The sequence below is a fragment of the Colletotrichum phormii genome (genome assembly GCF_030913505.1).
Source record: "Colletotrichum phormii strain CBS 102054 chromosome Unknown BDP81scaffold_1, whole genome shotgun sequence".
Classification (NCBI taxonomy): Eukaryota; Fungi; Ascomycota; class Sordariomycetes; order Glomerellales; family Glomerellaceae; genus Colletotrichum; species Colletotrichum phormii.
This window is the reverse complement of record NW_026851443.1, coordinates 1,641,656-1,668,589: the sequence shown is the minus strand read 5'-3', so window position 1 is coordinate 1,668,589 and position 26,934 is coordinate 1,641,656. Positions and strand designations below refer to the sequence as shown.

General features: G+C 55.4%; 9 protein-coding genes across 9 annotated transcripts; 5 read left to right on the top strand and 4 right to left on the bottom strand.

Moving 5' to 3' along the window:
• Nucleotides 1–7: 7 nt before the first annotated feature.
• Nucleotides 8–1,103, bottom strand: BDP81DRAFT_413064 (Las1-like-domain-containing protein). Its single transcript, XM_060589266.1, has one exon. The coding sequence runs from the start codon at nucleotides 659–661 to the stop codon at nucleotides 119–121; it is 543 nt and encodes a 180-aa protein (XP_060451678.1). The 5' UTR covers nucleotides 662–1,103; the 3' UTR covers nucleotides 8–118.
• A 668-nt stretch (nucleotides 1,104–1,771) lies between these two features.
• Nucleotides 1,772–2,426, top strand: BDP81DRAFT_413061 (uncharacterized protein). Its single transcript, XM_060589265.1, has 2 exons — nucleotides 1,772–2,313; nucleotides 2,408–2,426. Exon 1 carries the CDS (start codon nucleotides 1,790–1,792, stop codon nucleotides 2,153–2,155), a length of 366 nt encoding a protein of 121 aa, XP_060451677.1. The 5' UTR covers nucleotides 1,772–1,789; the 3' UTR covers nucleotides 2,156–2,313; nucleotides 2,408–2,426.
• Nucleotides 2,427–3,670: 1,244 nt separating this feature from the next.
• Nucleotides 3,671–5,250, bottom strand: BDP81DRAFT_388537 (Saccharopine dehydrogenase; the record flags this gene model as incomplete). Its single annotated transcript, XM_060587142.1, has 3 exons — nucleotides 3,671–4,920; nucleotides 5,091–5,173; nucleotides 5,240–5,250. The coding sequence occupies 3 exons, from the start codon at nucleotides 5,248–5,250 to the stop codon at nucleotides 3,671–3,673; spliced, it is 1,344 nt and encodes a 447-aa protein (XP_060451676.1).
• Nucleotides 5,251–6,100: 850 nt separating this feature from the next.
• BDP81DRAFT_413055 (uncharacterized protein) lies at nucleotides 6,101–7,957 on the bottom strand. Its single transcript, XM_060589264.1, has one exon. The coding sequence runs from the start codon at nucleotides 7,532–7,534 to the stop codon at nucleotides 6,479–6,481; it is 1,056 nt and encodes a 351-aa protein (XP_060451675.1). The 5' UTR covers nucleotides 7,535–7,957; the 3' UTR covers nucleotides 6,101–6,478.
• Nucleotides 7,958–14,731: 6,774 nt separating this feature from the next.
• Nucleotides 14,732–15,935, top strand: BDP81DRAFT_413050 (uncharacterized protein). The gene has a single exon (XM_060589263.1). It carries the CDS (start codon nucleotides 15,048–15,050, stop codon nucleotides 15,537–15,539), a length of 492 nt encoding a protein of 163 aa, XP_060451674.1. The 5' UTR covers nucleotides 14,732–15,047; the 3' UTR covers nucleotides 15,540–15,935.
• BDP81DRAFT_7196 (uncharacterized protein) lies at nucleotides 15,448–16,479 on the top strand. Its single transcript, XM_060596204.1, has one exon. It carries the CDS (start codon nucleotides 15,554–15,556, stop codon nucleotides 16,289–16,291), a length of 738 nt encoding a protein of 245 aa, XP_060451673.1. The 5' UTR covers nucleotides 15,448–15,553; the 3' UTR covers nucleotides 16,292–16,479.
• Nucleotides 16,480–20,992: 4,513 nt separating this feature from the next.
• BDP81DRAFT_7170 (uncharacterized protein) lies at nucleotides 20,993–21,797 on the top strand. Its single transcript, XM_060596200.1, has one exon. It carries the CDS (start codon nucleotides 21,232–21,234, stop codon nucleotides 21,727–21,729), a length of 498 nt encoding a protein of 165 aa, XP_060451672.1. The 5' UTR covers nucleotides 20,993–21,231; the 3' UTR covers nucleotides 21,730–21,797.
• Nucleotides 21,798–22,360: 563 nt separating this feature from the next.
• On the top strand, nucleotides 22,361–22,710 carry BDP81DRAFT_413041 (uncharacterized protein). The gene is made up of 2 exons (XM_060589262.1): nucleotides 22,361–22,539; nucleotides 22,631–22,710. The coding sequence occupies exons 1-2, from the start codon at nucleotides 22,374–22,376 to the stop codon at nucleotides 22,663–22,665; spliced, it is 201 nt and encodes a 66-aa protein (XP_060451671.1). The 5' UTR covers nucleotides 22,361–22,373; the 3' UTR covers nucleotides 22,666–22,710.
• Nucleotides 22,711–24,535: 1,825 nt separating this feature from the next.
• On the bottom strand, nucleotides 24,536–26,202 carry BDP81DRAFT_7136 (D-sorbose). The gene is made up of 5 exons (XM_060596197.1): nucleotides 25,980–26,202; nucleotides 25,319–25,916; nucleotides 25,179–25,240; nucleotides 25,013–25,120; nucleotides 24,536–24,937 (listed from the first exon to the last, which is right to left on the bottom strand). The coding sequence occupies exons 1-5, from the start codon at nucleotides 26,027–26,029 to the stop codon at nucleotides 24,754–24,756; spliced, it is 1,002 nt and encodes a 333-aa protein (XP_060451670.1). The 5' UTR covers nucleotides 26,030–26,202; the 3' UTR covers nucleotides 24,536–24,753.
• Nucleotides 26,203–26,934: the final 732 nt, after the last annotated feature.

Here is a 26,934-nt window from a genome sequence, read left to right as displayed (position 1 = left end):
GCGATATCTTCACTCTAATGTCCATACTAGACGCGAGCATTTCTTCATCGATGGGATGTGTGGTGGTTGTTTAACGTATTAATATCCAAAGACGACACCCTCAGCCGCGCTCGACGATTTACGCTACGCCAATAGGACGCGGCTTCCAAGTCCCCTCAAACTTGGCCCATCCAGTGCCAGCGCTCTCAGGAGCATCATCCTCCTCCATCTCACCCTGCCCGTCTCCTCGTCCCTTTCGCAGAATGTCCTCTAATAACTGCTGAGCCGCAAGCATGACGGCCTCATTCGGCGGCGCCTCGACAATCTTATCCAGCGTCGCCAATAGCCGACTCTCGTCCAGCCCGTCAATCCATTTCCTCATCTCGGCCCTCCTCCCGGCATCCTGCTCCTCAAGAAAGGCGACCACGACTTCGCGGCGCACAGGAGCTGCAGAGACAGCAGCGGCGATGGGGACCCCGCCGCCTGCTGCTCTACTCTCGGGAGCCTGGCTGACGGCCTCATCGGGCCCCAGGTGCTGCCAGTAATACTCCCAGATCCACACCAGCGCTTTGCGCGCGGCGGAACGCAGCTTCGCGAGAGACGGCAGCGTCTCGTGCGTCGCCTGGTGCCGCAGCTCGACAAAGGTCGCCGGCAAGCCAATAGTCTTTGCCACCGAGTACATGCTCAGTTTGCGTTGCTTATCCTGATGACCGTCCAAGAGCCCAGTCACGAACCTAGACGAGAGAGTGTATAAGCAAAACAGACGATCGGCAGACGGTGACTGTGGCAGATTGAGCAATCAAGGGGTGGTGTGCCTGAGTCGGCAGAGTACCTAGGTAGGTATCCTGGAGGCTCAAGCAATGAATGACCTAGGCAAGACACTCGCAAGCCCTCAATTCGGTGGCTCTCGAACCACAACCCATTGACCACGGGGTGAGAAACGAGCTCTGGCATTCTCGACTACGGCGACGGGCCTGTAGGAGGTTTAGCATGCCTCCAGCAACCTAAGCCAAGCTTCCCCCGATGCCAGGAACGTCCGTCAGATCATAGCTCCCAAGTGCACCGCTGGCGCGAGCCGAACCAAGGTGAGACACCCAGATGCAAAACCAGGCCGGCTTGCTGGGAATTTTGGGGGGGGGGGGGGGGGGGGGGGCGTGGGCGTGCTGGTCGGCGCGGTGTGCGTGTAAGTGAAAGCCTGTATGGTGTCTGTGGCTTCCAGCAGTCGCGCAGATCAGGCGATTGTTGGTGGCCCCTTCAGACGGGACCCGACTCGGGTGTTGGTCTGGGCAGTGAGAGTGAATGGGCAAGGGGCGCTTCAACGCCAAAAGGAGAGACGGCGTCGCGGGTGATGAGAGGGGGGCGTGTGTGTTAAAGGATGAGTTAAAATGACAGAAAAGTCAAATAACGATGTGAGATGTGAAATGCGCCGAAATCCAAATGTTAGAGGTGACAAAAAAGAAAGGCGGCCCAGATCCCTGGCGGATTGGGATTGTTTCAAGCCACTCTGCAAGACTCCAAGGGCAGAAGAAGGGGAGGGGGAGGGGGCGGAAGACGGAACGTAAAACGCCCCAAGTAGACTTTCCTTTCTCACTGGCACGCCGCACGTTGAACTTGGAACCAACAAATGGCCCTTTCTGCCCTTGAGATGATGGTGGAAAACAAAAAAGAGACAAGTGACATGAGAGAGAGGAGGGAGAGGGAGAAGAGAGGGAACTCTAGAAACCCAAAAACGTACCGACTGAAAGCCGCGGCATAGGCAGCGCGGACGGCGTAGGTGCCAGCGCCGCCCTTGCTCTCGGCGTCGCTGAGGATGGCGGCCGTCAGCAGGGCCGTGGACTCGACCATGTGCGGGCAGTTGCCGCGCTGCATCCACATGGACACCCTCGCGACGGCATGGTGCTGGTCGCTGCTTGGGGTCGTCTTGCTGGTGTCGGAGCTTGTTGGTGCTGCTGGATTTGACGATGGCGTCGGCGTTGGTGCTGGTGCTGGCGCTTGTGCTTGTGCTTGTGCTTGTGCAGCCGTTCCTCGTATCGAAGGCCTTGTTGGGGTCTGGGATGCGGCGGCCGCGGACGCTGATATTGCTGCCGTACGGCTAGCTTGCGCGGGTGTGGATGTTGATGTTGATGTTGATGTTGATGCTGCTGCTGCTACCGCAGACGCTGGGGCATTGGGATAGAACTGCTGGCGAACCTTGAGCAGCTCGCGGCGATCGCGCCACGGCGTCAGGATGTACTGCACCATGGCCGGGTGTGTGTAATGTGCCGGGTGTGGTGTTTAACTGCGAGTGTGTGTGAGTGGGTGTGCGTTTTGGTGTGGTGTCTGTCTCTTCTGCGCCTGTGTTTGTTTGTGTGTGAGGAGTCTGGACGGCCAGCCGGGGAAGAGAGACCTGCTGGGTCCAATGTTGTCCTGGTGGCGTGCGTGTACGTACGGTGTATCCAGATCCGCCTCGTCAAAGGTAGCTTTCCTCGACCGGAACTGCTGTGCTTGCGCTGTGTGCTAAGGCGCCCAAAGCAAGTTCGACTCGCGCGTTCCCGTCCGTTTGTCTTCTTTCCAGGTATTGTCTGGGGGCCTTGTTCTCGCCCGTCTTGTCTGTCTAGAACTCTAGTTGACCCTCGGAGGCTTGACGACTTGGAATGTTTCAGGCCGCGTTTGTCCTCTGTGGGGGAGAGAAAAAAAGAAAGGAAAAAAAAAAGAAGAAAAAAAAGGAAGAATCCTGCCCTTTCGTTCTCTTGGTTTCGTTTCCTGGTGTCGGCGGGCGCTCGCGGCGTTTGCGTTGCGATTGAAGCTTTCTTGCGGGTTTGCGCGCATCAATAATGAACGACTGGACTCGCTCGTTTTCCCAGACAAATAACCGAGAGAGCCGAATGGAAACCCGTCTGATTCTTTCTTCTGGACCGGTCCAGTCTGATAGCGGGTTGGGTTTCAAGGTCTGGTAGAAAAAGGGAGGGACGAAAAAGACATGAGGTTGAAAAAAGTTCAGTTTTGGGGAAGCCGCAAAAATGTTCACGCTGTAAAATTCCCCGATTAGTATCGAGTAGCGGCCATCCATTTCACCACTCACGCACGACTTGACCCTCATCCCACTCACACGCCCCCCTCACTTCACTTCACTTCACTTCACTCGCACCAGCCAGAAACACAAATCAGTGGCAAGAAGCATCATTCCATTCCACGCGGTCACTCAGAACCCACCTTCGTCTCTATCCGTTGGCTCCCCGTTATTGGTCATCAGACGAAGTGAACCTCTCTTGGAAATTCCTCCAACCTTGAAATGTCACTTTAATGAGAGTTATCTGACCAGGGCACTTCGTGTGCACCTGAACTCTCTCTCATATCGGGAAGTTGAGATGAGTTACCGCCGCGTCCATTGGCCCCATCTTCACAGGCCAGACAGACAATCTGAGCATTCTCACCTCAAGTCCCCCACGCCTTCACTCGGTCGACCGAATGCTGCATGATCCGACCCTATTCTCCTCCCCAGCTTCACTTTCAAGACATGAGTAGGCAACAATGTGGGAAAATTAGGCGTAAATCAAACCAACACACATCGTGGACACGTCAAAGCGTTTTCTATTTTCCCCAATGGACAATGTCTAAACTTTTACTATGTTTCTCATCAAAGCTCAACTGCTCATGCTACTAACACGACAGCTAAACCCGGTAGGTAGGCATACACACCAACTCAAGAACCCTAAGACAAGGTCTTCTCAATGAGGTAGATGCCGTACTTGTCCTTGAGCTCCTTCATAATGGGGTCGTTGATCTTGGAGTTCATGGGCGCCAGCACACCGCGCTCGGCAATGGTGCCGTTGAGCACCTGCTGAACGGCGACACCGCAGGGCACGCCGACGAGCTTGGCCATGGCCGAGTAGCCCTTGGGCTCGCCGTACTCGGCGAGCGTCGACGTCCGCGTCTCGCGCGAGCCGTCCTTGTGCTCAATCTCAAATTTGTGCTGCAGCATGACCATGTCGCGCTCGCCCTCCTCGAACTGCATCTTCTTCTCCAGCGTCGCGCAGAGCGTGTCGAGCGGGTTGCCGCGGGGCGTAATCTTCTCGTCCGAGAAGACGCCGATCCACCGCAGCCCGCTGAGGATGCGCTGCTTGTCCTCGGGGGACTCGAACTTGGCCTTGGCGACGATGGCGGCCTCGAGGTCGCTCTCGCTGCTCGACGCGGCGCCGACGACGGCCTTGGTGGCGTCCTTCCACGCGATGGGGCTGGCGAGGGTCTCCTGGGCGGCATCCTCGAGGAAGCCAATGTCGACGAGGACCTTGATGAACTGGGGGAAGCCCTGGTAGCGGAGGGTGCCGCGGACAATGGTCTGGGCCTCGGGGATGTTGTAGCGCTCCTTGTAGGGGGTCGAGTCGCGGTTGGGGTAGGCGACGAAGGCGTAGCCCGGGTAGATGAAGTAGGGCTTGGCGGTGGCCATGAGGTCCTTGGAGGAGACGTCGACGACCTGGCCGTTCTTGTAGTACTTGGCCGCGTTGCGGAGGGCGAGCAGGACGCCGCGGGAGGACCACGAGAACTTGTAGCCGAGCGGGTTGTCCGAGGCCTCGGGGGCGGGGAGACCGCCGCAGTAGGAGAGGAAGGACAGGATCTTGCCGCCCTCGCGGTGGACCTCCTCAATGGTCTTGACGGCGTAGAGGTGGTCGATACCGGGGTCGAGACCGATCTCGTTCATGACGGTGATGCCGGCGTCCTTGGCGGCCTGGTCCAGCTCCATCATGGCGGGCGAGACATAGCTGGTGGTGACGACGTGCTTCTTCTGGCGGATGGCCGACTTGATGACGGTCGCGTGGAAGGTGTAGGGGATCAAGCTGATGACGACGTCGTGCTTGGCCACTTCGGCGTCGAGAGCCTTGTCGTCGTTGACATCGAGAGAGATGGGAGTGGCGTTCTTGACGCCCTCGGACAGCTTCTTGGCGGACTCGAGGGTTCTGCAGGCTGCGTGTTGGTGAATTGATTAGTTTTCAATGACTCCGTATATAAAAGTAGAAGACGGGGCGCCTTGATGTCTGGTTCAGACGGGTTGGGAGGAGGAGGAGGAGGAAGAGGAGGAAGAGGAAGAGGAAGAAGAGGAGGAGGAGCTCATGGTGGGAAGGGGAGCTTCGTACCAACGGTGACGGGGATTCCGGCATCGCTGAGGATGTCAAGCGTCGGCCGGGTCACGAAGCCCGCGCCGAGCATCAAAACGCTCCTATCATGATCAATGCATTAGCGACTGGATTGTTTGGCAATGAGAATTGGGAGGTGTTGGCCTTACTGGGATGCCATCTTGAAATTCAACTAGTTGATGATGGTATCGTAAGTGAATTTGGTTGTTTGGTTATTTGCAACTTTGGGATGTCTGTGTGAGTCAATCCAGGTTCCTGCAACAGCACAGCAGCGAACGAAGGAGGGGTAGCCAAAAAATGGGAACCCACCCGACTCGAATTGACAATTGACGGGAGAGAAGCCGAACTGGAGCCCAATGTTCTCTCAATGTCGTAATTCGCGATTCGTGACTCGACGGGCGAGGGAAATTTTCCAAAGCATCCATGGTGGGGTAAAAACTGCCAAGTCGATCCGATAACGGCCGTTCCCCCTCACCTCAGTGCTGGAAGTCTGCAAAAAAAAAAAAAAGGTTCACTCACTCACTTACTCACCACACACACACACAAACACAAACAACCAGAGGTGGGCAGCACAGAGAGAGAGAGAGAGGGAGGTGCATAAGCAGTATTCATATGGATACTTCGCACAGTACAGTGCCCTGGGAGAGGGAGGTGGCTGGGTGTTAGGTTGGGTGTGCGGCGTAAGGTAGGCACTGGCTGCGGTGGCTACGGTGAGGTCACCAAGAAAATTTCCAGGGGCCACGGGCGGGGTGTTTTGCGACCTGGCAGGGCTGGCCAGAACGGCGGGGGTGGGGAGCCTTCCCTCCTGGATGATTGGCCAACTGACGAAATGTGACAGGGGGAGCATGGACCCCACATGCAGCTCATGCCATGCCTCGACAGGGGTGCCGTTCGGGAGCCTCTTTTTCGCTTATTTTTAGTGTCCCCGTTGACGATTGCACTTCCAATTCCCATTCGATCCTATGTTTGGTGCAGTCGGCTTGTAATTCTTGAACTGCGTGGCGGCTGTTGCTCTGAATCGATGCACGTAGACACGCGAAGGGGCGAGGAGAAACAGATTTATGTCTTGTTTTGTTTTTCGCTTTACGCGTTTTGATTAGTTCTATCTAGGCGCTTTCATCCGCCTCTTCCTTTGCGACGCCAGGGCCACAGATTTGACCCATGCTTCTGTCTTTGGGTATTTTGTCTTTCCTTTGATCTTCCTCCCCTCTCTCTGACATGAGGAGCATGCCTAATGCTCCATAGTCCCAAAGATCCCCAGGCAACGTTTCTCGTGTTACATCTTCTTGGTATCATACATAGTCTACAGGTTGTCGTCATAAAAATCATAAAACGCTTGCGCTGGTGTTGTAATGTGTAAGAGTTGTCCTTGTGTGTTGGCCGTGTCATTAATCCGAATCCTCGCCATCGGCGTCGTCCTGGTCATCCTCATCCTCGTCGTCACTCTCAGGAGGCTGCCACGACTCTTCCAGCTTCAGGCCCTTGCCCGTACCCTCCAGAGGGCGGAAAGATGTGCCCAGGAGCGAGGACATGGCAGAACGAGACGTGTCGAGTTGCGGGTCCTGGTCGTACTTGTCGGGAGCGTCGTAGAGTCCCATGCCCACAAGGATCTCTCCCTCCTCCTCAGGCTCATCGAGGGGTTGATAAGGGATGGTGTCCTCATTTGGTACGATAGGTTGGGGCTGCTGGGCCTGCGGCAGCGTTTCGGGGGTGGGCGGAGAGGTGCTAGTGAAGCCATGCATGTGGTGCGAGTTCCAATGCGTCGAGGTGGATGATGGCGTAAGATCCGGGAGCGTAGTTGGTAGAGATGGGAAAGGCTCAGCGTAGCCGGATGTGTCTGATGAAACATAGGACGGCGGTGCTTGATGAGATACGTTCCAACCCTCAACAGGCAGGTAATTGGATCCATCATATCCTCCAAAGGGGAGTGAGAGAGGGGAGAAGGAGGCAACAGGTGAGGTGTTGCACGAGTAGGCTGCCGGTGTTGGCGGGAATTGCTGGTATACGTGATAGCTGTCCGTGTCGTATGCCGAAGTGACAGGAGGGAATGGGTATTGGGCCATGCTCTGGGGAATGGCCATCGTCTGTTGTTGGAAGGTTGAAGGGTGCCAGCTAAGGGGACGACTCGGTCGTGACTGAGATCCGTAGTCGGGCATTGGAACTTGGTCCATGGGCTGCTGCCTCCGCCTCGCCAGATTTCCATCGTTCACCACAGTCCTCCTCCTTGCCTGCATGGCTGCTGAAGATCTCGGGCTGTTGCTGGCGCTGGTGGGCTTGGCTACACGCATAGCTCCTGTGTTGCGTTGTCCGTTGGAGCCTCTAGATAGTCTCCGTGACGCCTGGGAGAGAGCCATTTGTCTCGACAAGTCGTCCAAGAAGGTATCGGTGTGATAGGGTGTGGGAACAGGCCCGGGGAGAACGCCTCCCATGAGTGTGGGCATCATCTTGTTTGATGTTGTGTGTACGTGTGTGTAGTTGGTGCCGGAGAAGTAGGTGTTGTGATGAATAGAGATGAAGGATAAGAGTAGGGGACGTTGCAGGTCGTTTGTTTCTTAACTAAAAGTCCATGGCGAAAGGAGATGCGGTAGATGATGATGATATACGCGATATGGAAAGAACGGGCTCAGCCCAGGCTATGTATGGACAAGAGGTTATGGTCCCAAAAGCCCCAAGGGATTACAGTAGCGAGAAAAGACATGGGTGATACTAGATCGGTCTTGAAGGATAAAATCAAACCTTAGCTCCATTATCCGTAGAGGAGCAAAGTCGTCCAAGGGTGCGGAGTGGGCCAACAAGTAATTCAGACCACGAACGGTTTGGCATGTGTGTGTGTGTGTGTGTGTGTGTGTACTTCGTACGAGGACTAGGAGGCAGCGAGCGCGGGTTGCGTGCATGGGTGAATGGGATGTTGATGGGAGGTATCCGCGCAGCCAGCGCAGGCGGCAGACGTCCCAGGCGTGGCTGCGCAGGGGTGGTACGTACTGTTTCCGTCTGTCTTCGTGTGAGCGAGCGTCTGGGGGATGGGTGTGTGAATGTGGACGCAGTATGGAGTTATATGGGCACGACGAAGGTGTCTGGGACTCAAGGTATCCGTACTCCGTACACTACGCTAGGTGGTAGGGGGGAGACGGCCAGCGGGCTGCGTCATATGGGTTGAGCATGGATCTCACAATGGAGCGTCGTGCATCTCGGAGTCGAAGCAGACGAGGCGGCTGATTCCCCTTGGGGCTCGAGGTACTTCCTACGGTAGGTAGGTACTCCACGGCCGCGGGGGGGGGGGGGGCACGGGGGGGGAGGGGAGGAGAGGAAGAGGAGTGAGGAGGAGGCATTGGGAGGGAAGCATGGGACGGACTTGTCGATAGCGCTGGTGTGCGTGTGGGCAAAGCAGCGGTGGGTGTGGGTGTGGATGCGAAAGTGGATGAGTGGTTGATTGCCTCGCCTCGCTGGTCTCGCTGCCCTGGTGTATTCTGGTCTGGCTCAGATTGTGTGGCCCTGGCCTCTTTGGCACACCGTAGTGTGCGAAGTACGGGCACGAGTGGACACTCAGGCACTAGACTCTGGACTCTGGAGGAGGGATGGACGGTTCAATAGATGGATGGATGGATGGATGGATGGATGGATGGGATTACTGTGCTAGGGAGGGAGGGAGCGTCGGCGGTGGGTGGACGAATGGAGTGTGGAGTGAACCAGGTTGTGGTGCCAATTCGACGCCGTGTGCTGGGCAGGATTCAGGACTCACTGCTCAGTGGTGCCGTGTGAGTGAGGAGAGGAGTGAGTGAGTGTCGCGTCTCCATTGTTTGGGTAACAGAACCTGAGAAGACACCTCGGATGGGACGTGGACGGCCCTTGGGTACCGAGTACGTACACTACCTACTGCGTTCCCTCCACCTCGCACCGCGCCATGCCAAACCGACTGTGACTGCAGTGCCATGGCGGGGTGCAAGGCAAGGTTCGAAAATGTCGACCAAGACAAAGTGCCTGTGGGACAACGGCACGCAAGCTATCGTCCTGGTCAACGGGTGAGCAGGCACAGGGCAGGCCGCAGGGGCCAGGGGAGGGCATCTGATTCTGATTCTGATTCTGATTCTGGTGTAGGCAAAAAATGGCTGGCTCTTGGGGTCTTGGGTCTTGGGAAGTTGGGTCTTGGGAGGGAAGACCGAGAGAGTCTAGCACTTCCCAGCAGGTACCCACGTACTTCCTGTGGTACATACTCCGTACAGTGGCACCCCCCGAGATGGATCTCGGTCCATGGAAGGGGGGACTTCGCGGGCGGCGGGCGGTCAAGGACGCAAGGAAACCAAAGAGAAGATGGATGGAATGTCTTTGGCCCCAGAAAGAACCGCTCGGCCCAGGCGCTCACGCCGCCAGGTCGGGGTATGGGACTCTGGGAGAGATGCTATCCCTGCTTGCGTCTCGTGCAACACGACTGGGCTGCGGTGAGGATACCTTCCAGGTTGTTGTTCTGAGGCACAGGTACGAAGCACCGCCAGCACCACCCAGCACTGGTGCCACTAGAGAAGAGCGCGCCGCCTGCCTGTCCAGGGACCCAGAAGTTAAGAAGGGGTCCAAGGGAAACCACAGGCGGCAGGTCGGTCTCGTTGCTTCGACCCTGAGGGTGCTCTTATTGCATTGAGTCGTCCAAGTCCCGTCACCGTCCGACCAGTCGTAAGCCGCCATCGAGGATGAAAACACCCCGGCACGCCTAGTTTGAACTGACGGGTCGGATGAGAAGGGGCGTTGCAGTGCTAGCCCGTCGGGGATCTATGGAACCCAAGGGGAGAGACACCCGCTCCTGGGAGTCTGGGACCTTGAATCCATGACCGTCATCCCTCCAAGGCTCCAAGCCTCAAGCCTCCCCTTCCCCTAGCGCGTCAAGATGGGCACGTGCATCTTGCGGCTTGCCTTGCATGTTTTGGTGGTTTCCGAGAAAGTGCCACCCACCTGGCTGCCTGCCATTGATGATTGAAGACACAATACTATGTATCCGTACGGAGTACGCATACGTACACAATGGTGTGTGACCGATAGACCCTCATGTCTGACAGCTTGGGAAGGAGAAACTTGCATCTCAACCACAACATGCGCCTCTGATACCGAGACAGCTGATGACTGGCAATATCGTGGAAATAAGACAATAATGATTCGCCTGTTGCTTGGAGCCCACACTGCACTCGGAAGCATCGTCGAGTCGTTTGGTTTAAAGCGGAGCGAAAAACTTTCCAACTATCGTACGAAGTACGGTCGATACCTCGTACTCCGTCCAGAAAGATACAAGGTGAAAAAATAAGATGCGGAAAGCACAGACTTTGGAATGCCTACGATCTCCATCGGGGTCTTGGTCTCAGGGCGCAGAAGAACTTTGAGAGAAGCACGGAGATGGCTCCGCATGAGGGAAACCCTAGTCGGGCAGTACGTACTCGTTCGAGAAAGCAAGCTGCTGCCAGGTAGGTTGTCGGCAGAACCTTAGCAGAGGACTATGATGCGATGTATCCATATGCTTCTATCGCTTCTCCAACGCCATACGCGGTATACGAATAGAAGCCAAGCAACGAAACCCCGCTTTGCGCTCGATACCCAGTTCAAATGGCGAGACACCAGATTGAATCTGTGGTGCTTGTTTGACTCACGCTTGTCGACCAGACCATGCTTTTTGGCGTCTACCAGACTACCATGAAAGAGGAGGACTGTATCCGTAGTTCCTGACTGGGCATCGGCATTGGCCGTGAGAGATCGTACGGGTGCGTGAGCATTACCTAGTCTAGATATCGGTAGGAAGACGTCTGGACGGAGTACGTATGCCCATGCTGTACATGGACAATTTCGAGCCCTGTTGAGCGACAGCTCGAGGTACGAAACGGAACGTTGATTGTTTGCAGCCTTCCTTGGGGTCGAATGGGGCGTATGCCAAGGAGGTGTGGGAGCATCGACTGACAAGCCGCTTTCCAAAAGGATGGTAGGTGGGACGGATGGAAGCGGATCCCAGATCTCGCTCAACCGACGGGGTTGGTTTGCAGTTCTGCCCACACACCCCCTTGGCCCTGGAGGGTGGTTTGCGGAGACAGCGGCGAGGGACGGTACGGATACGTATATTCGAACGCACGCACAGGATGTGTGAGTTGCGGCTTTGGGATTTAGATGTGGGTGGTGTGGGTAGCGTATCGCTTTCTTGTCTCTCCGTCAAGCGTCAACAATAGACGGAATGGGGTCGCAGTTTGTACGGCGTACCCGTACGGATAGGGAGATATTGAATGACAACTGCGGGAGAACGAGGCAAAGGCCAGGGACCGATTTGACAGAGTTGCCGCAGGTCATCTCATTCCTAAGCGACAGCCGAATAGCAATGCTCCACACACCGGGCACCACAGCTTATGGGCTACCTAGGCAGTCTCATGGTTTCGCTAAGACTTTCTTGGTGAGGGAGAATAGCTTTGGGATGCACCCTTTGATTCTTGTGTGGTGCAAGCTGAGTCTGATGAGGAGCATGAATCGAGTGGAGGCGGTGGATGCGCATGTCCTGGATGGGAATAGAGTGGTGGCAGCCTGATATCCATGGGCCGTGTTGTTGCAGTGAGTGGTGAGTGGGTATTCGTTGATGGCTTTTTTTTTTTGATGCTATCCGGAGATGCAGGCGGCGTACGAAGTACTCTGTTCACACTCACCAGTCATCCCAAGGGGTCCGGCCGAGATTGTCTTGATGGCCCGGTCATGCAAGCATAGGCTTGAGTCGTAAACGTGGGTGTCATCGGTCATGAGAGGAGAAGAAAAAAAGTTGCGTAGACGGGTCTATCGATATATCCGCATCGCGGGGGGCTTCAGCCAGTGAGGTGTCGATGTGGCAAACCGTCATGGTTTCGGCAAGCCGGTGAGGGCAAAGATGTGTTGGCAACATCAGCCCGACTCCCGAGTGGGCAAATTGCGGCAGATTGGGACATGGGATTGCGAAACCTCCGATATGGATCATGGATGTCGACGCAGAGGATGTGAGAGACGCTCACCCAGCCAGCGGTCGAGTAATAATTAACAAAGGCAGTTGGTCTGTGAATAAGAGGACGGTTCAGGGTTGGGCGGCATCACTCAGCCTGCTTAGCGAAGAGAGTACAGTGTACTGACTGTTTAGCTGGTAAATGCATTGGGAAAAAAGTATACCGGTACGCAGCCATCTCCATTTTCTTTCTGAGCTTGGCCCCTCCTTCATGCCCGGTCGGTACTGTGAGTCTGTGACAAGAGTCAGCTGTCACCCAGGGCGTGGTGTGCAAAGCATGAGCTGTAGGGTGCCGAAGGTCCAGATTCCACAGGCATGGGCATGGTGTCTGGGTGCAATGAATGAAAAAAAGCAAAAAAAGGAAAGGCGGAGAGAACAAGAGGAAGATGAGGGGGGTAAGAAATGCCAAGCCGGCGAGGAGCGGTTCATGGCAGGCCGCAGTGGTAGCAGTAGCAGTGTGGCACAGGTTGAAAAGAACGGAAGGAGAAGAAAAGTTATGAAGGTGCGACATTCGTACCTCGCGACTCCTCGAGGAAAGAGAGACGGGATGAATGTGCGACAAGGTAGTCGATACTCAGGATTCAGTGACACATACATGGAGGCTGATGTAGCCGGAACTTTGATCATGACCCCCTTAGTCCAAGACTCCAAGGAGCTCCAGCCCCCGGGAATATGAGAAGGAGATAAATCCAATCCACCCCGATCCGCAACAAATATAGCATCGCTGCCGCCGCCAATATGGACACTATCCGTACAAAGTGTTGCGCATAGGTAGTAGGGCGATACAGCAGCACGAACAGCCAAGGCCAGCAGGGACGGGCCCAAGTTTGTTTAGGAGGGCTCCTGATTCCTGACAGCGCAAAAGTAAATAAAGACAGACAAGGCGAGAAACAGCATGGGTCCAGACACAACAAGGCTCAAAGGTGGAAAGAAGGAACTTGGACATACCTAAGCCAGAAAAGGATCCAGGGGCCCAGGCCAGGGTCGGGTAGGTAGGTGGTAGGAACGGATCCTTTGTCACTCTGTCTCCGTACTCCGTAAGGTAGTTGGAGTCGAATTGGAGACCACAAGTTCTGTGCTGCGACCTGACTTGCCGTAATTGTCTAGCGTCTCCAGACTCGTCAGTTGCGTGGGCAGCGGCAGACTGGGTGACTGGACATTTTGGAGAAAGAAAGAAAAAGCCAAAGAGGGAACAAAAAATTAGATCCGGAATCGCCCCTCCCCATCCGAGCAGAAGTCAAAAGGCTGCTGCAGTTAATAACGGCCCCCACCCTCTCCGCCGTACCCAGGCACAGAAAATGAAGGAGGAAGTACAACTAAAGTGGGCGGCGATAATGATATTCCACGCATCTGTACTTCGTACTCCGTATGGAGTAGTGCATCCATACTTGATTATCATCAGTGATCGCTCCAAGCGTCGAAGCGACAGAGCAAGGAGAGGATGAGAAACAGAATGTTCAGAGAGACCTCGTGATGTGCACGTAGTGTACATTGCATCGTCGCACACTCTGATAATACACTCAGGTACACGTAGCGTCACAGAACTACCTAGGTTGGTGGGTACAGCAAAAATGACCGAGATGCACCGCAGTAGCTTCCGGATATTGAGGATGGAACTTGAGGTTGGTAACTGGGGAAAGTAAGTCAGCAGAACGTATCCGTACCACCAAGTTTTGAGCAGCTGCCCATAGCGCCAGAAGCACTTGATCTAAGCAGGTAGCCCGTACTCGGTATCTCACTCTGTGAGCGGATTTGGTTGCCACGGAGCGTACACAGTACACTCACTACGTGAAGGGGCCGCAGTGCAGGAGGATGGCGCCAAAAAGGACCAGAGCAAAATCATGTTCTATCCTCAGGCAGCAACACCACCCGAAGGGGCACTTGCTTTGCTGTATGCCGCTAAGGCTAAAGAGACTCAGAGAGGGAAAGGACAGGCAGTACGGAGTACGGAGTACCTACTTCAATTTCAGCCTCAGGCATGAAGCCATCAAGCCTGGTGGACTGATGCATTCCGCAAGACTCGAGGGAAGCTCCAACAAAAGACTTCAGCTAACGTAACTGGGCACCACGCTTTTTCCACGCACCACGCACCACGCACCACGCACCACACCTTGACCAAACTGTATTCGTATGGATACCAACAATCTGCATGCCCGTCACTGGTGTATCCATGGCCCATGCCATAGATGGAGACGCCTGTCACCTAGGCGAGCCCGCGATTGGAGAGTTTGGACCCATACACCACCACAACTCAGCACCCCGTCCCTAGGCCCGGTAATCTTGTCTCTTCAGGCCATGTTCCAACTTTCAGCGCTTCTTTCGACCCTGTCAATGGAGCACACCAGCACATTCGGTACTCAATTTCACCGACAACTCCCCCAAGCCGTGCCTACCCTTCCTTCTACAGGGTACACGCTTCCCTTCTGAAGGGGGGGGGGGGGGGGGGATGCGTCCCTTGCGATGGTGTGGACGCCAATACTGGGTCAATATCGGTGGCATTTGGGCAAGCCGACGGCCTGTGACAGCGAACTCTTCTTCCGCCTTGGCTGCCCTGTGGTATCAGGCACCGTGCCCCGAGCCCACGACTACCTATTGCGCTGGGAACTGGGCTCCGGCCGATCTCCCCTCACGCCCCGCCTTGAGAGCCTACCCGTAGCAAGCTCCTCCGTCCATTGCTGTGCTTCACGCCACTCCTTTCCATCTGAGGACACCGACACCGGAACGTACGACATGGACGCGCATTCAAGGTCTGATGGGCCAGGTCATTGGTGTTTTACCTGTCATTGCTGACTCTTCAAGGCAGCCTTGCTCAAACCCCCTAGACTTCAAACTCGAGGAAATTCGTAAACATCAGACCAAAAATGCCGTATCAACACTATCCATACGTCGCACTCTGGAACCAATTTACAAAGCACTCCAAAACCTGATATCTACCTACCAGCAACCCTTTGGGAGTTCGAAGACGAGAGGGCCGGATGTCAGGCACACGCTGGGCATTGCGGGCTGTGCAGGAAATACGGTCCAGCTGGCCCAACGGGTTCATTACAGCCTCCTTGTCTACGGAGTACGGATGGTGCGCACTACGAAGTACCTCACAGCTCATCCATAATCTACTCCGTCGGTGGTTGACAAGCCAGGCAACTTCCGGACATTGCAGGCAAGACTTTGGCATCCGCTCTGGCAGACTGGCACGCCGCACGCTGGCAAAAGGGTCCGCGTCCCACCTGTCCCTGTTCCCAGACAGCTTCGAGAAGCTTGAAGTGGGCATACCGCAGGTGATCCGAGATCGAAAGTCTTATCCGCTCCAGGAGTCTAGAAGAGGAGATTATGGTCAGGGAATCCACGGTATCGATAAAGCGGTGGATATCATCGGTGGAGAGGCCCTGCCACCCTGGTACTCCCCAGGGCCAATTTCCACGTCACTCCTCCCTTTGGGTGGTCAGCGGTTATACTGCGTGACTGCGTAGATCAGCTTCCGCAGATGCCATTCCTCTCAAAGCCTACCCTGGCCTGCCCGGCAAGCGCTGAATCGCATCAACCATCAAAGCACAGGCATGACAGGGACTCCAGGCCAAGGTACCACGTTGATATGGATCAGCAAGAATCGCCAGCTCGCGTTCGCTCATTCGCTCCCTCGCCTCGTTGCAATCTCATGCGGCAACAGCATGAACTTCCCTCGATGGTTACAACGGGTGACGTCCACCAGTGGCTCTTTGTCTCTCCGTTTCTGTGCGCCTGCGGCCTTACTCTCGTGGACTCCATGGCCGCCATCGACTTTATCGTCCTATTCCGCTGGGCTACCTTGGCCAACACTACGAAGTACTCCGTATGGAGTACATACGTACGGATATACGGGACTGTGGCGCTATGGATACAGATCCAGGACAGGCGTCCATTTCACGTCCTCGCATTTATCTTACCAGCAGCCTCAGCAGCAAACCCACTTGAACCGGAGGACCTCCCTCTTCTATGCTTTCCCACTTCGCTAGGAGTGGCGGCCTGGACTGGTCTATTTAGTCATTCTGTTGCTCAACATGCTCATTTCCAGGCATGCCACCAAATCCACCAGCCATCGGCATCCGCCTGGCGCCAGGCGCCCTTCAATTCAGTCTTACTTTACGGATACCCATGCCCAGCCGTCGGGCAACCACTTCAGCGTGTGTGTGTTGGGCCGCACTTTGGAGGACTCCCTACTGATACATTGGTCACTCGTGGTTGAGAGTGCAAGTGCCTGCTAGTCCAACCGCCAGTGACCCTTTGATGTGGCCATCTATGTTTTTCGATCAACAACTCTGAAGGACCGACACGGCAGGCGTGGCCTCGACATTCGTTACAAATACCGTGCGCCGTACATATATCATGGTCGCACCGACCCTGACAGTCCTGAATCAACTCGCTTCTCTCTACTTGACTGCTTGCAGTCAGGTTAGGTTGGAGGTTAGTGTTTCCTCCGACATGATTACCGAAGATGCATATATGCATCCGGTTTGGACCCTCCTGCTACGTATCCGTACGAAGTACATGACCACTCGAGTCTCAGTTTTCTGTCAGGGTGCCGGCAGTCCGCCAACACGTATCCCTGACGCGCTCTCGAGGGGGCCGGGGTTGGCTCAGGGTCTCCGCCTTCTTCGTGTCCTGCGGCTGCAACTGCTGCAGCGTGCACTCAGGCCGCACCTTGCAGCCTGCATACGCACTTAGGTATTCCGTTCTTTTGCGGGCTACAACGATAGTCCGCGACGCACACACGCACACTAGCACACGAGACACTTCGCACGTGACCTCGTTGTCGCCTCGCTCGCTCGCTTTCATCGTTGGTTTTCCTTCCCTCTTCGTTTCATCCAGACGCTATCAGCGGTACGTGATCGAAGGCTCGTAGCCTGTAGGTGCCAAAGCTGTTCAAAGTTCTAACTTTTCGGAACACGCCCTCCACCCCTCCACCCCTCCCCAGTTGGTGATGACGGATCCCTCCCGTTTCCCGGCTGAAGTCTTCCTGGTCTGATCAGACGAATCCTCACATGAGAAACGATGCTTGGACATCATCTTTGCAGCAACATAATCAGGTGCCACGCAAAGTTTACTGCCCAGCCCAGCTGCCTTGTCGCCCTCACACACCTCACCTTCGTCTACCTTTACCAACGAAGTACATCTGATGTCCGGCGCATGTCTTCCTGGGAAACCTGCCCCATGCTACCACCAGCGTCACCCATTCCAACGTTTCGGCTGACGCTGAGTCTTGGGAACATTCCATCCGCTTGATTGGCTGCATTGTTGGGCCAATGGACAGTAATGCTAAGTTTCGACGTCTTGCATTACACCGTCACGCCGAATCGAAGGCATCGTGCCGCGTGCGTGCCTTTCTCACCCAATATAGGCTTCGTCGATGCACACTCCATATCCCAGAAGCTTCCCGATACCCGGCGAGCTACCGTCAGACTTGGTTGAATCATCTCTGGAGCCTTGACATCGCTTTCTACGCAGTATCCTACTCAGCAGTACGGAGTAGCACTTACCAAACTCCGTGGCCCTGTCCTGGTTCATGACCAAACCAGTATACGGAGTATGCGTCACTTCTCTGCCACGTAATTGGCAACAGACCTTGAAGAGGCAGCATGCCGATCATCCATCCTGTCTCGCTACCCACTCAACCTTTGCGGGCGGTAGGAAGGCGCAAGTCTCGTTTCGTTGGTATTCCTAACGTCAGGTAAGGTAGGTAGGCCAACTGGACAGCCCTCGGTAATTCGAAAGTAGACGCCCTGCAAGCTGGTGGCCTTCAAGGTGGTGGACCACCACCTGCCTGGGAAGGCGAGATCTCTTCAATTTCCATCCCTCTCCCTAGAGGTTTGACGAAACGGAGCCAGAAACGATTCGCTAGCGGCGGTGTGAAGCTTATGGACGGAGGTATGGACAATGATCTAGTCGGTCACTACAAAACCCAGCCGATGCAATGGTGGCCCTAGGCTCGACACTCGACTTTTCTATGGCGGCACCGTGCCGCTTTCACCTACTGTGTACGGATACCAGGTAGGTGCAACAACCCGCTAACAGAATAGTCTCGCGTTCAAAAGTGCCTCGTCACCTGGCTCACTCTCTGACCAGTGAGCACATATACTCTACTTTATGTGTCTACCCATGGGCTAGTGGCCCATGCACGGAGTAGTGCTCGCTCGCCAACTTTTCAGATCAGCATGGCGAGCCATGTCGAAGCGGCAACCCTGTGAGGTATGTAGACATATGTGCGGAGACGGCTGATCAGAATCGGCCTGACTGCCGCCGAGTACCATCTGCTCTCCGTGTCTCTCTACGGATACAGGGCACTACTGCCAACATTCCGCTGTTGGCGTTCGGTCACTAATATTCCCTCGGCTCATAGGGGTGTACCGTGAGCCCTGAATACTTTGAAACCTAATGCAACACTCTCTGCGCACATCCGCCTGCCTAGGACAGCATGATCTTCGGTGGAATATACCACTCACCCTGGACCTTCCATCTTGTCCTTGGCAGCGGTGGCAGCCAATTCGGCCAAGACTTTCACTTCGACTCATCTATCCGGCTACTAGCACGGTACGCAGACCACTGCTGTGCTATTCAAGGGCGGTCACAGCCAGGCGAGACCTTTTCAAAGCCTGAGCCATTGAGCCCTGTCATTCCCTCTGGCCGGGTCACACGGCTACTATCCGTGGACCACTTGGAGTTGTCACAGATGTCGTCCATCGGCGGATCTTGTCACCGACTCACCATCTCCCACCACCCAACATTGCGCATCACCGGGGCACTTTATCTAAAGTCTCGACCAAGTCGGGCTTACGCCCCTGGACTTCTCGCGCCTCCGTCGATGATTCGATACTGACTAGGTACCACTACTCATAGCCCACATTCCCTTTCACACGTTCCACTTCGGACAGCGAGTACTTTCGTCCTTTTCACGGCTTCCTCCCTGTTGGTAACTGGACGAGTGATGAAAATCCCTCGCTCTCACGTCCTCGCTCACGTACCAATACGAAGCGGTGATCAAGAGCAGGACGCACGCACGCAGGCTCCCTATCTCAGCCACATTCTGTGGGGGGTCGCCCAAGTTACCTATGGCCAACAGCCTCTGTCTGCTACCTATACTAGGCTCAGCCGCGCCACAGAGACGCGTGGCTGGTTGAAGCCCCCTCAATTGACGACGAGAACGACGACATGGATACGGTTCCTTGATGCCAGAGAACTCCCGTTTTCTCGGGCGGCTCGGTGCCCTTCGGACAGCAATCATCGCTCCTTCCCTGCGCTTCATGTGTCGGGACCAAGTACTGGAGGCCAGCGATCCGGTTCCTTGTCAGTCAGCGGAAGTCTGTCCGACCATATTTGGTTTCGTGCGCCAGGCCACTTTGAGGGCGTGGCTGGCTAGACAAAAGCCAACTTGCTTCCGCGAGATGATCAGCATGCAAGTTTCCCCATTCGCGCACGATTGACGAGTCTTGGTCCCCGTCCAATGCATTATCCATACGTACGGATAGGTACCTGGGCCGTCTACGAAGCATTCGGTCTGGATGTGAACCAGACAAGAAAACCCGCACGCACGCACGGTCAACACAGCTAGAGTCTGGCCGATCTTGACTTTGACTGCTCAAGTTCGATGCTCCAGCTCCACCGCCGACCTCAGCCATCTCAATAGGTACTCACTGCTTCGACGCTCAAAGCCGTATAGACCAGCATGGACGTACTGTAAGGATACAGAGGTACCTCTCGCAAGGGGGAAGGACAATACCTGGCGGTGTGCTTCACATTTCATAAGTTGCAGAGCTTTTTCATTGAATGCAAAATACAGCATTGAGTTGGAAGCATCAGCGAGGATGGCACAAAGCAATTCCCGCCAGGTGACTACAATCCAACCTGTACGTTGCATAAAACGGGGCGTCAAGCTCTAGATTACTACCACAAATGGGCTCGCGACTAACTAGCAACAGCCGCATATCACTGACGTGTTTAATGCTAGTAAGGAGACCTTCCGGACTTCCAAGGTCTCATGGCGACAATATCACCGTCGAGCTAAATAGAGAGCCCGGGCGACGCTCGGCCGTTTGTGCTCAAGGGGTGGCCAACTGTGTCTTGTTTGGCATTCTTTGAGGAACACAACCAGGCGCCGGGCAGAGCAGTCACTCCAGTCAGGGCCTCGGTGAAACCGGGGCCTAACGACAAAAACACTTTAATGCGCAAAGCTGTCATGTCGGCTAGCCAGGCTTGCAAAAGTCAGGGATCTTAGGGGTCGGCTTTGGTGGGCCAAGCTCTCTCTATACATACTAGTGGGCAGTCCGTCCTATGGTCTGCAAAAAGATGAAAATGAAACAGGGCAGGGATAACAGCCTTCTCAAGGTCGCTTTGAGGTTGTCGACTAAGAACCCGCCAACCCTCGAACCAGCCCTGGTAAGGTCAGTTCCACCAGATGATCTACTGTTCACGCGCGGGCCACCGAAAGAACCCCCTGAAGACTGATTGGGCGTTCTGCATGGATGGGGGAACTTGACAGAAAGCACCGACCATCGGGACGATACAACGGGGCGAGACGGCGCCATCCACAGCCGTCCACTTCTTTGAGCATTCTTCGGATTCAGAATCTCAGACTGCCCCCAGGCGGCTCGGTTCGCGAGAGTACGGATAGCTACGGATACAGGTATCTCTTCTCGACCCGGCGGATATACCATGAGCAACGCTTCGGCCAGTACAATGCAAAGAGACCCAAGCCTCTCACTTGGACCATTCGTCAAGAACTTGGGTACAAAGGTGCCATTTACCGTTCACTACACCATGCGGCGGCAATTGCAGCTGCCCATGACGATCTAGTCCGACCGAATGCGGGAACCAGCACACACACACACACACACACACACACGCACACACAATTCTAGACATGGGGCATGATATGGCCATGGCTTGTCATCCAGCGAGCTAAGACCCCGGCCCTAGTCCCGGCCCCAGCGATTCCAACGTGCTGAAAGATGCCAGGGATTGGTTCGGAGATGATGAGTCCCTTGTCAGGTAGGAAAGGAGAGCGTCAGTCGCCTAGCGTGATCCAGCGGGGCCTGGCTTGGGGATGGACAAAAGTATCCGGCTGGTGCCACTCTTTAACCAGTGCCATGGGCTCAGCACTCTTTGCGATTTTAGCGGCTGTCTGACCGGGTGATGGCAACCAAGGCGTTCTTCACGGTGGAGCGGCTGGACCGGGGATGGTTTGGCTGCCGGACTCTCTCCGGTGCGTCCTCTGTTGCAAAAGTCTTATTGTGCAGTCCCACTACTCCCTCGAGCGTCAGCATTCTGATACCTGGACAGAGGAAGCAGGCGGACGAGTCGACATATCATGTGCTACGCGAGCGAAGCTATGGATACATCGAAAACAACTCAAGCTTACGAGACTCGCAGGAGCTAAGCCATGAGCACTTGGCTTCAAACCCAGACACTGACAGTCATTTCCAGCAAACGAGGGCCCATCCAAGGCCAGCTGGATCCTACGATCTGGATCAAATCATCAAAGCAACCAGGCAGAAGATATGGGAACTCAACAAGTTTAAGGTGCAGATCATGACTCGTCACAGCACGAGAGGCGGCTCCCGTGAGCCGGACGCAGAAAGTCACGATGAGATATGCTTGAAAGTTGAAGACAGTGGCTGCATCTATTTGTAGAGGTGGCACCGGCTGGTCCAAGGTATTCGATACCTCGATCTGGCCAGCAAGCACAGAGCTTCGAGGCAGAGGCGACACGTACCGACGACTCGACGTTACGGCAAACTAGTGTGCCTTTGGTTTTCTACGTGCGTGTCTATCCGCACGTAGAGACCTCGCCGATCTCAGCGAGTGAAATGCGGGGCTGAGGAGGAGGGATGGCTTGGTTGGGAAAAGGAGGGGTGTGGGCACGTAACGTCGATGAGGATGAGGCAGTGAAAGACTTGGGTTTTCTGCCCTTTTCAGTCTTCACCACCCCTTCCATGCGCTAACGAGATCAGTCTCACCCTTACCGGTTGCCGCCGCCGCTAATTGAGCCAGCCATCACCGCCATGACTACCGCTGTCCAATGCTACCCTGACGATTTCGTTCCCTTCGACTGGCTTGATGCCACGCCCCCCTCCCCGGTTGAAGCTCGAGTTACCGGTATTCGACACTTCACACCCCATCTTCTTGAATCTTCCCAGTGCCAGGCACGCCAACAGAGACTGAAGGCGCCATGGGCGGTCGGTCCCACTATTTACTAACCGTCCTTCGCCCCCACATCTTCGCTCATCCCCGCTTGCTCGCCTGGGTTTCTCTTCGTCCCACGAGACACGGTCGACATGAGGCTGTTACGGATACAACTCACTAGCTGTGACCAACGCTCAAATTTGCTGCCACTAGCTTTGCCACACAATCCGCGCTCTTCCGTTCGCTGTCACCACCACGACCACCAAGCACAAGCGGGCGTCCTTCGATCGACGAAGCTTTGGGAAACTATCATGGTAGGTGTGTACTCACTACCCAGTCATCAAGCCCTTGTCGCACAGCAATCGCAAGTAATCGCGGCCAGGATGGATGGCTGACTGACTGTATCCAGTGTGCCAGTGTCATTGTTGCATTCCATCCGTTTAACTTTGCTTTTCTTCTTCCGCTAGGTATCCGCATGTTCCTGATGGTCTACTTGGTATTACCTACCACTCCGTAAGTAAGCCCGTCCTTGAACACATAGGTATCCAACATCGATTACAGAGACGCCCCCTTCGGCCCCTCGGTCAGACAATCTGCCATGCAGTGCTTGCTTTGCTCTATCCTTGAAAATGGGAACGGTGGTGCCATGTTTACCCCTTACAACCAACCCCTGAGAAAGGCGACCTGCAGACTATCTGCCCGGTCTTACAGATGCGGTTACAGGAGCTTCGATGGAACAGTCGACAGTGAAATGGCTCAGCTCCGTCGGGCTCAGCGGGCTCGTTTCTAAAGCTGCAAAAAAGCCTGACAAAGCCAGAACGCCTGTCCTTGCTCACAGTTTCTGGTACCGTGGTCTCAAAGTCGGCAAACCGGCCCCCCTACTATTGGTCTGTGGGCGGAAATCGCTACACTACATCATAATGGACGATTCAAGGTTTTGCCACCAGGCACCGCCCACCGCCCGCTCAACTTCATCCCAAAGCTGTCAAACAAACGAACATCCAGACAAACCCGCTTCCTTCCGTCAGGGGCTACTGTTCTACGGGTTCGCTCGTGAGCGACTTTGCTACAACAGTTGACTGTATTCCGCCCTCGACAACACTTCTCTGCATCTCCCGAGAGACTGGAGATTTTCATCTGCACGCCAATACTTGCATCAATGCCAACATTCCCAGCAAGACGCACGAGTTGCAGCAGTCGGTCACCCTTGGGTGCTTGAGTATAATTACACCAGAGCCGAGGAGCAAAGATGAAGACAAGCGCATGCCTAGCTTGGTGATGGATGGACCGACCCCGCCCGGCATACTTGAATCTTCAGGCCTGCAAGAGGGGAACGTCATGATTTGTTGACTGTGACGACCGCAAAGATTTGCAGCCCCGCCGTTGATGTTGACTCTCGTACGGCACCATTCGGCACCGCAGGAGAAACGACGGAGACTCGGGGCCATATGCGTTGTGCATCCGTACGAACCCGGCCATGCTCTACGGAGACTTGGACTTTCCCATCTATTCTCACAAGACCCGTGATATAGAAACACGAAGAAACAGAGGCAGCTCCACCGACTACTTTTGAGGAAGAGCACAATAAACAAGGCTCTTGAATCGCCGCAGATCGACAAACAGGCCGTCGTCCCCACTCACTGCATCAACAATCGCCCATCCATCCTCTCTCGTGAGCTGACCAACGTCGTAGGAAGATTTTTTATTGATTTTTTTCTTCTCTTCCTCATTTCCAGGCTCTGGCTCCGCAACCGAATCCAGAGAGATGTGACAATTCTCTGCCCCCGGCCCCCTTTCCCAACAAGGTCACTCTGTCCATCTGTACGTTCAGTCACCCACACGGCCTCGCTGCAGCAGATTCATACGAGGGAGACGAAATTCTCGCGACAAACTTCGCTGGGCGGCATGTGAGGACGTACACACAGAGGTACTGTAGCAACGGCCCATATATTTCACTTCTCCCCGTTTTTGCCTGCGCAGTAGTCTCCGATTAGGTCTGGGGGCCAAGCGGCATGCCACTATCAGCTGCAGCAGGCCACATGCAGCCTTGTTCGCCGTCGCAGGCCCCGCGTGAGGTGCGCCATCTTCAAGCTGCATCGAAGCATCGGCGGCGCATAAATGCAGGTTGGCCCGACCTGTCACCCCTCCACTAACAACAACGAGCGACGCCGACGCGTCCTGGCCTTTGCGGTTGTCCAAATATTAGTGTACTCCCGAGTCCCCCTCCGTGACAGGTTGCCTCCTCCTCGCTTGAGCCTTGCCCACCATGTACACCGCCTCTTGCTCCCCACAGAGCCATAGAGGGTCTTGCAACCTTTCACTCTTGCACAGCTTCGGAACAGGCGCGACCGCCGATGGGTGCTCCATCGGTCCGCTGGCGGGCAAAAGACGGCCTCCTGGCCTGGCTTACCTGACGATTGGCGGGCAGTCGTCCCACCCGCCGAAGCATCCATCTACGGCACCGGGGGGACACGGGGCCATGACCCGGAGTGCCCGCGGCGACAGTTTCAACGCCTAACGGACGGCCCACCGTCAACGCGACCTTTGCATATCCATACGAATATCGTCTCCCAGTCCACCAAACCCCTCTCGCTGGACTTTGAGCGTGGCGAGTGCAACCGCGAAGCCCAACTTGTGCGTCACGTCCCAAGTGTCGACCTGGCAGATCAGTCCGTACAGCATGCCCGCAACGAACGTGTCTCCCGCCCCTACCGAGCTGTTACCCCCATCATGTCAGTCCTGCGCGCCAAGGCGAGTCTTGGGTGTAAAGCGGTGGTTTGGCGAAGCTTACTCGACGACTTGCTTCACCGGCGTCTTGACTGGGCTCTCGACCAGCTGCCGGTCCTTGAGTGATATGCACCATGCTCCCTCAGCACCCCACGTAATCATGGCCAACGACCTATTCTGCAGTCAGCGAGAACGTGTTGCATGACCGGTAAACCCTTGACCGAACTCACGCCCGCGGTAGCGACAGCGACTCTTTTCTCAAACAATCATCAGCGGACGTATACCCGCAGGCCTATGTATGCTACCCTGTCAGTATGCACCGCGCAGTGCTGTGACTGGGCGTGCGCCGATATCTGAGAACGTCACGTACCTCAGCCCAGCTCTTGGAGTAGAAAACCACGTCCGCTTCGGCGGCGAGCTCTCTCAACCCCGCCCTGCCCGGCCTCTCGACCTCGACGCTGACCGTCACCGCATCGTCGCCCAGCGCCCGCCGAAGCGCCCGAATGCACTGCAGCGTCGTCTCCGGGACCCGTCCCTCGAAGTGCCACCACGTCCGTCCGCCTGTTCCGCGGAACGCCTCGACGACGTTGAGGAACTCGTCCGTCGTCATGTCGGGCAGGTCGTTGTGATTCACGATTGTCCGGCTACCCGTCGCCTCGCTGCGGAAGATGTAGCTGCTCGCCGGCGCCTGATGGCCCTCGCGGAACAGGCAGTGGTCAAAGTCGATCCCTACGGCGGCATCTGGGGCTGGCGGGAACGAGGCTGTGATCTGCGCCGTCGCCTGAGATTGACGTTCTGGCAGGGGCGAGATGAGGTGCATCGTCAAAGGGCTGGTTTGTGAATGCGGGAGGTGCTCTACGCGCAGGAGTTGCTGGAGGACTTCCATCGTGTTGGGGCAGTTGCCGCCCCTGCGTACGCGGATGCTCGTGGCTCGTAGCTTCAGGTCCTCTTCTGGGAAGTGAGGTACGCTTGGAAAAAAGAGTGTGAGTAGGATTGCCCCCCTTGATCATTGGGCGGAGGTAGAGCCTTGCCTGAGGACTGTGTCGACGTAGCACGCCCCGACGAGGATGAGATGCTTCATTCTGTGATGTGAGGCCAAGATTGTCTTAAATGCCGGCTATCGTAACGTTCTCGTGCGCCTCGCAAGCAAGGCCAGATTGAATCGCATCCGCCCCAACGTTAAATCGGCAAATGCGACGAGGCGTAGATTTGGTGCACCCCGAGATGCCCTACGACGGTGATTGCATCGAATGTCGCTGGCTAGATGCTTTTCGGCCGATGAAGTTGGCGTTATCGACAGCAACGCTTGGCCCAAGGCTATGCGGCTTGTCGGCTTATCTTTTAACCGCTTAACAATGTCGTGGCATGTAAATGCTCCTGCCGCGTAAAGCCCTGGCGGTTTGCAGAGAGTCGTGAAACTTGAACTTTCATGACCATTTCGTATCATCGTCCCAGCCGTATGAACGTGGTCTTTTGTGAGAGATTGCTAGACCTTCCATGGAGCTGCTCAGAGTGGTGGGATGTGAAGCCGCGGACTCTCCTGGCGGTGTTCGGTCGAAGTCTACGTCGGGCGGGATGTTGTCTCTCCCAGTGCTCTCTTCAACGACCTTTACGTACTGCGTGCCAGGCTGTATCATTTCTGCCAGGGGCTTGATTGAGGTCATTTTCGTCATTTTAATTAATGACTTAGTAAACGCAATCGCGGCACTGGTCGGCTGAGTCTGGTCAGAATGACGATGTGTATTACATCAACGAAGTCGACGAGCCGTTTACACCTTCCAGGCATCGCAGATTTTCATGTATTGCCACGTTTTTTTCCTCACTCATTAGGGGCGGATACCGCATGCTCTATTTCCTGTGTGTAAGGTGGTGGCATTCTACCAGATTGACTCATCTGGCGTGGAAGCCGATTCTGTCCTAAACCCCTCCCCCCTTCCCCCCCCTATTGCTGTCTTTCCTGTATGGCCAAGACCATCCTGTTCAGTC

Bases quoted from the DNA above. Each gene is read 5' to 3' on its own strand.
- BDP81DRAFT_413064 (XM_060589266.1), bottom strand. From the start codon at position 661: ATGTACTCGGTGGCAAAGACTATTGGCTTGCCGGCGACCTTTGTCGAG.
- BDP81DRAFT_7170 (XM_060596200.1), top strand. From the start codon at position 21,232: ATGGCAACCAAGGCGTTCTTCACGGTGGAGCGGCTGGACCGGGGATGG.
- BDP81DRAFT_413055 (XM_060589264.1), bottom strand. From the start codon at position 7,534: ATGATGCCCACACTCATGGGAGGCGTTCTCCCCGGGCCTGTTCCCACA.
- BDP81DRAFT_7196 (XM_060596204.1), top strand. From the start codon at position 15,554: ATGCCATTCCTCTCAAAGCCTACCCTGGCCTGCCCGGCAAGCGCTGAA.
- BDP81DRAFT_413061 (XM_060589265.1), top strand. From the start codon at position 1,790: ATGGCGGCCGTCAGCAGGGCCGTGGACTCGACCATGTGCGGGCAGTTG.
- BDP81DRAFT_413041 (XM_060589262.1), top strand. From the start codon at position 22,374: ATGAGGCTGTTACGGATACAACTCACTAGCTGTGACCAACGCTCAAAT. The intron at 22,540-22,630 runs GTGTGTACTCAC...GACTGTATCCAG, and splicing joins TTGGGAAACTATCATGGTAG to TGTGCCAGTGTCATTGTTGC.
- BDP81DRAFT_413050 (XM_060589263.1), top strand. From the start codon at position 15,048: ATGTCAGGCACACGCTGGGCATTGCGGGCTGTGCAGGAAATACGGTCC.
- BDP81DRAFT_7136 (XM_060596197.1), bottom strand. From the start codon at position 26,029: ATGAAGCATCTCATCCTCGTCGGGGCGTGCTACGTCGACACAGTCCTC. The intron at 25,917-25,979 runs GCAAGGCTCTAC...CTTTTTTCCAAG, and splicing joins TACGTCGACACAGTCCTCAG to CGTACCTCACTTCCCAGAAG. The intron at 25,241-25,318 runs GTACGTGACGTT...TAGCATACATAG, and splicing joins ACTCCAAGAGCTGGGCTGAG to GCCTGCGGGTATACGTCCGC.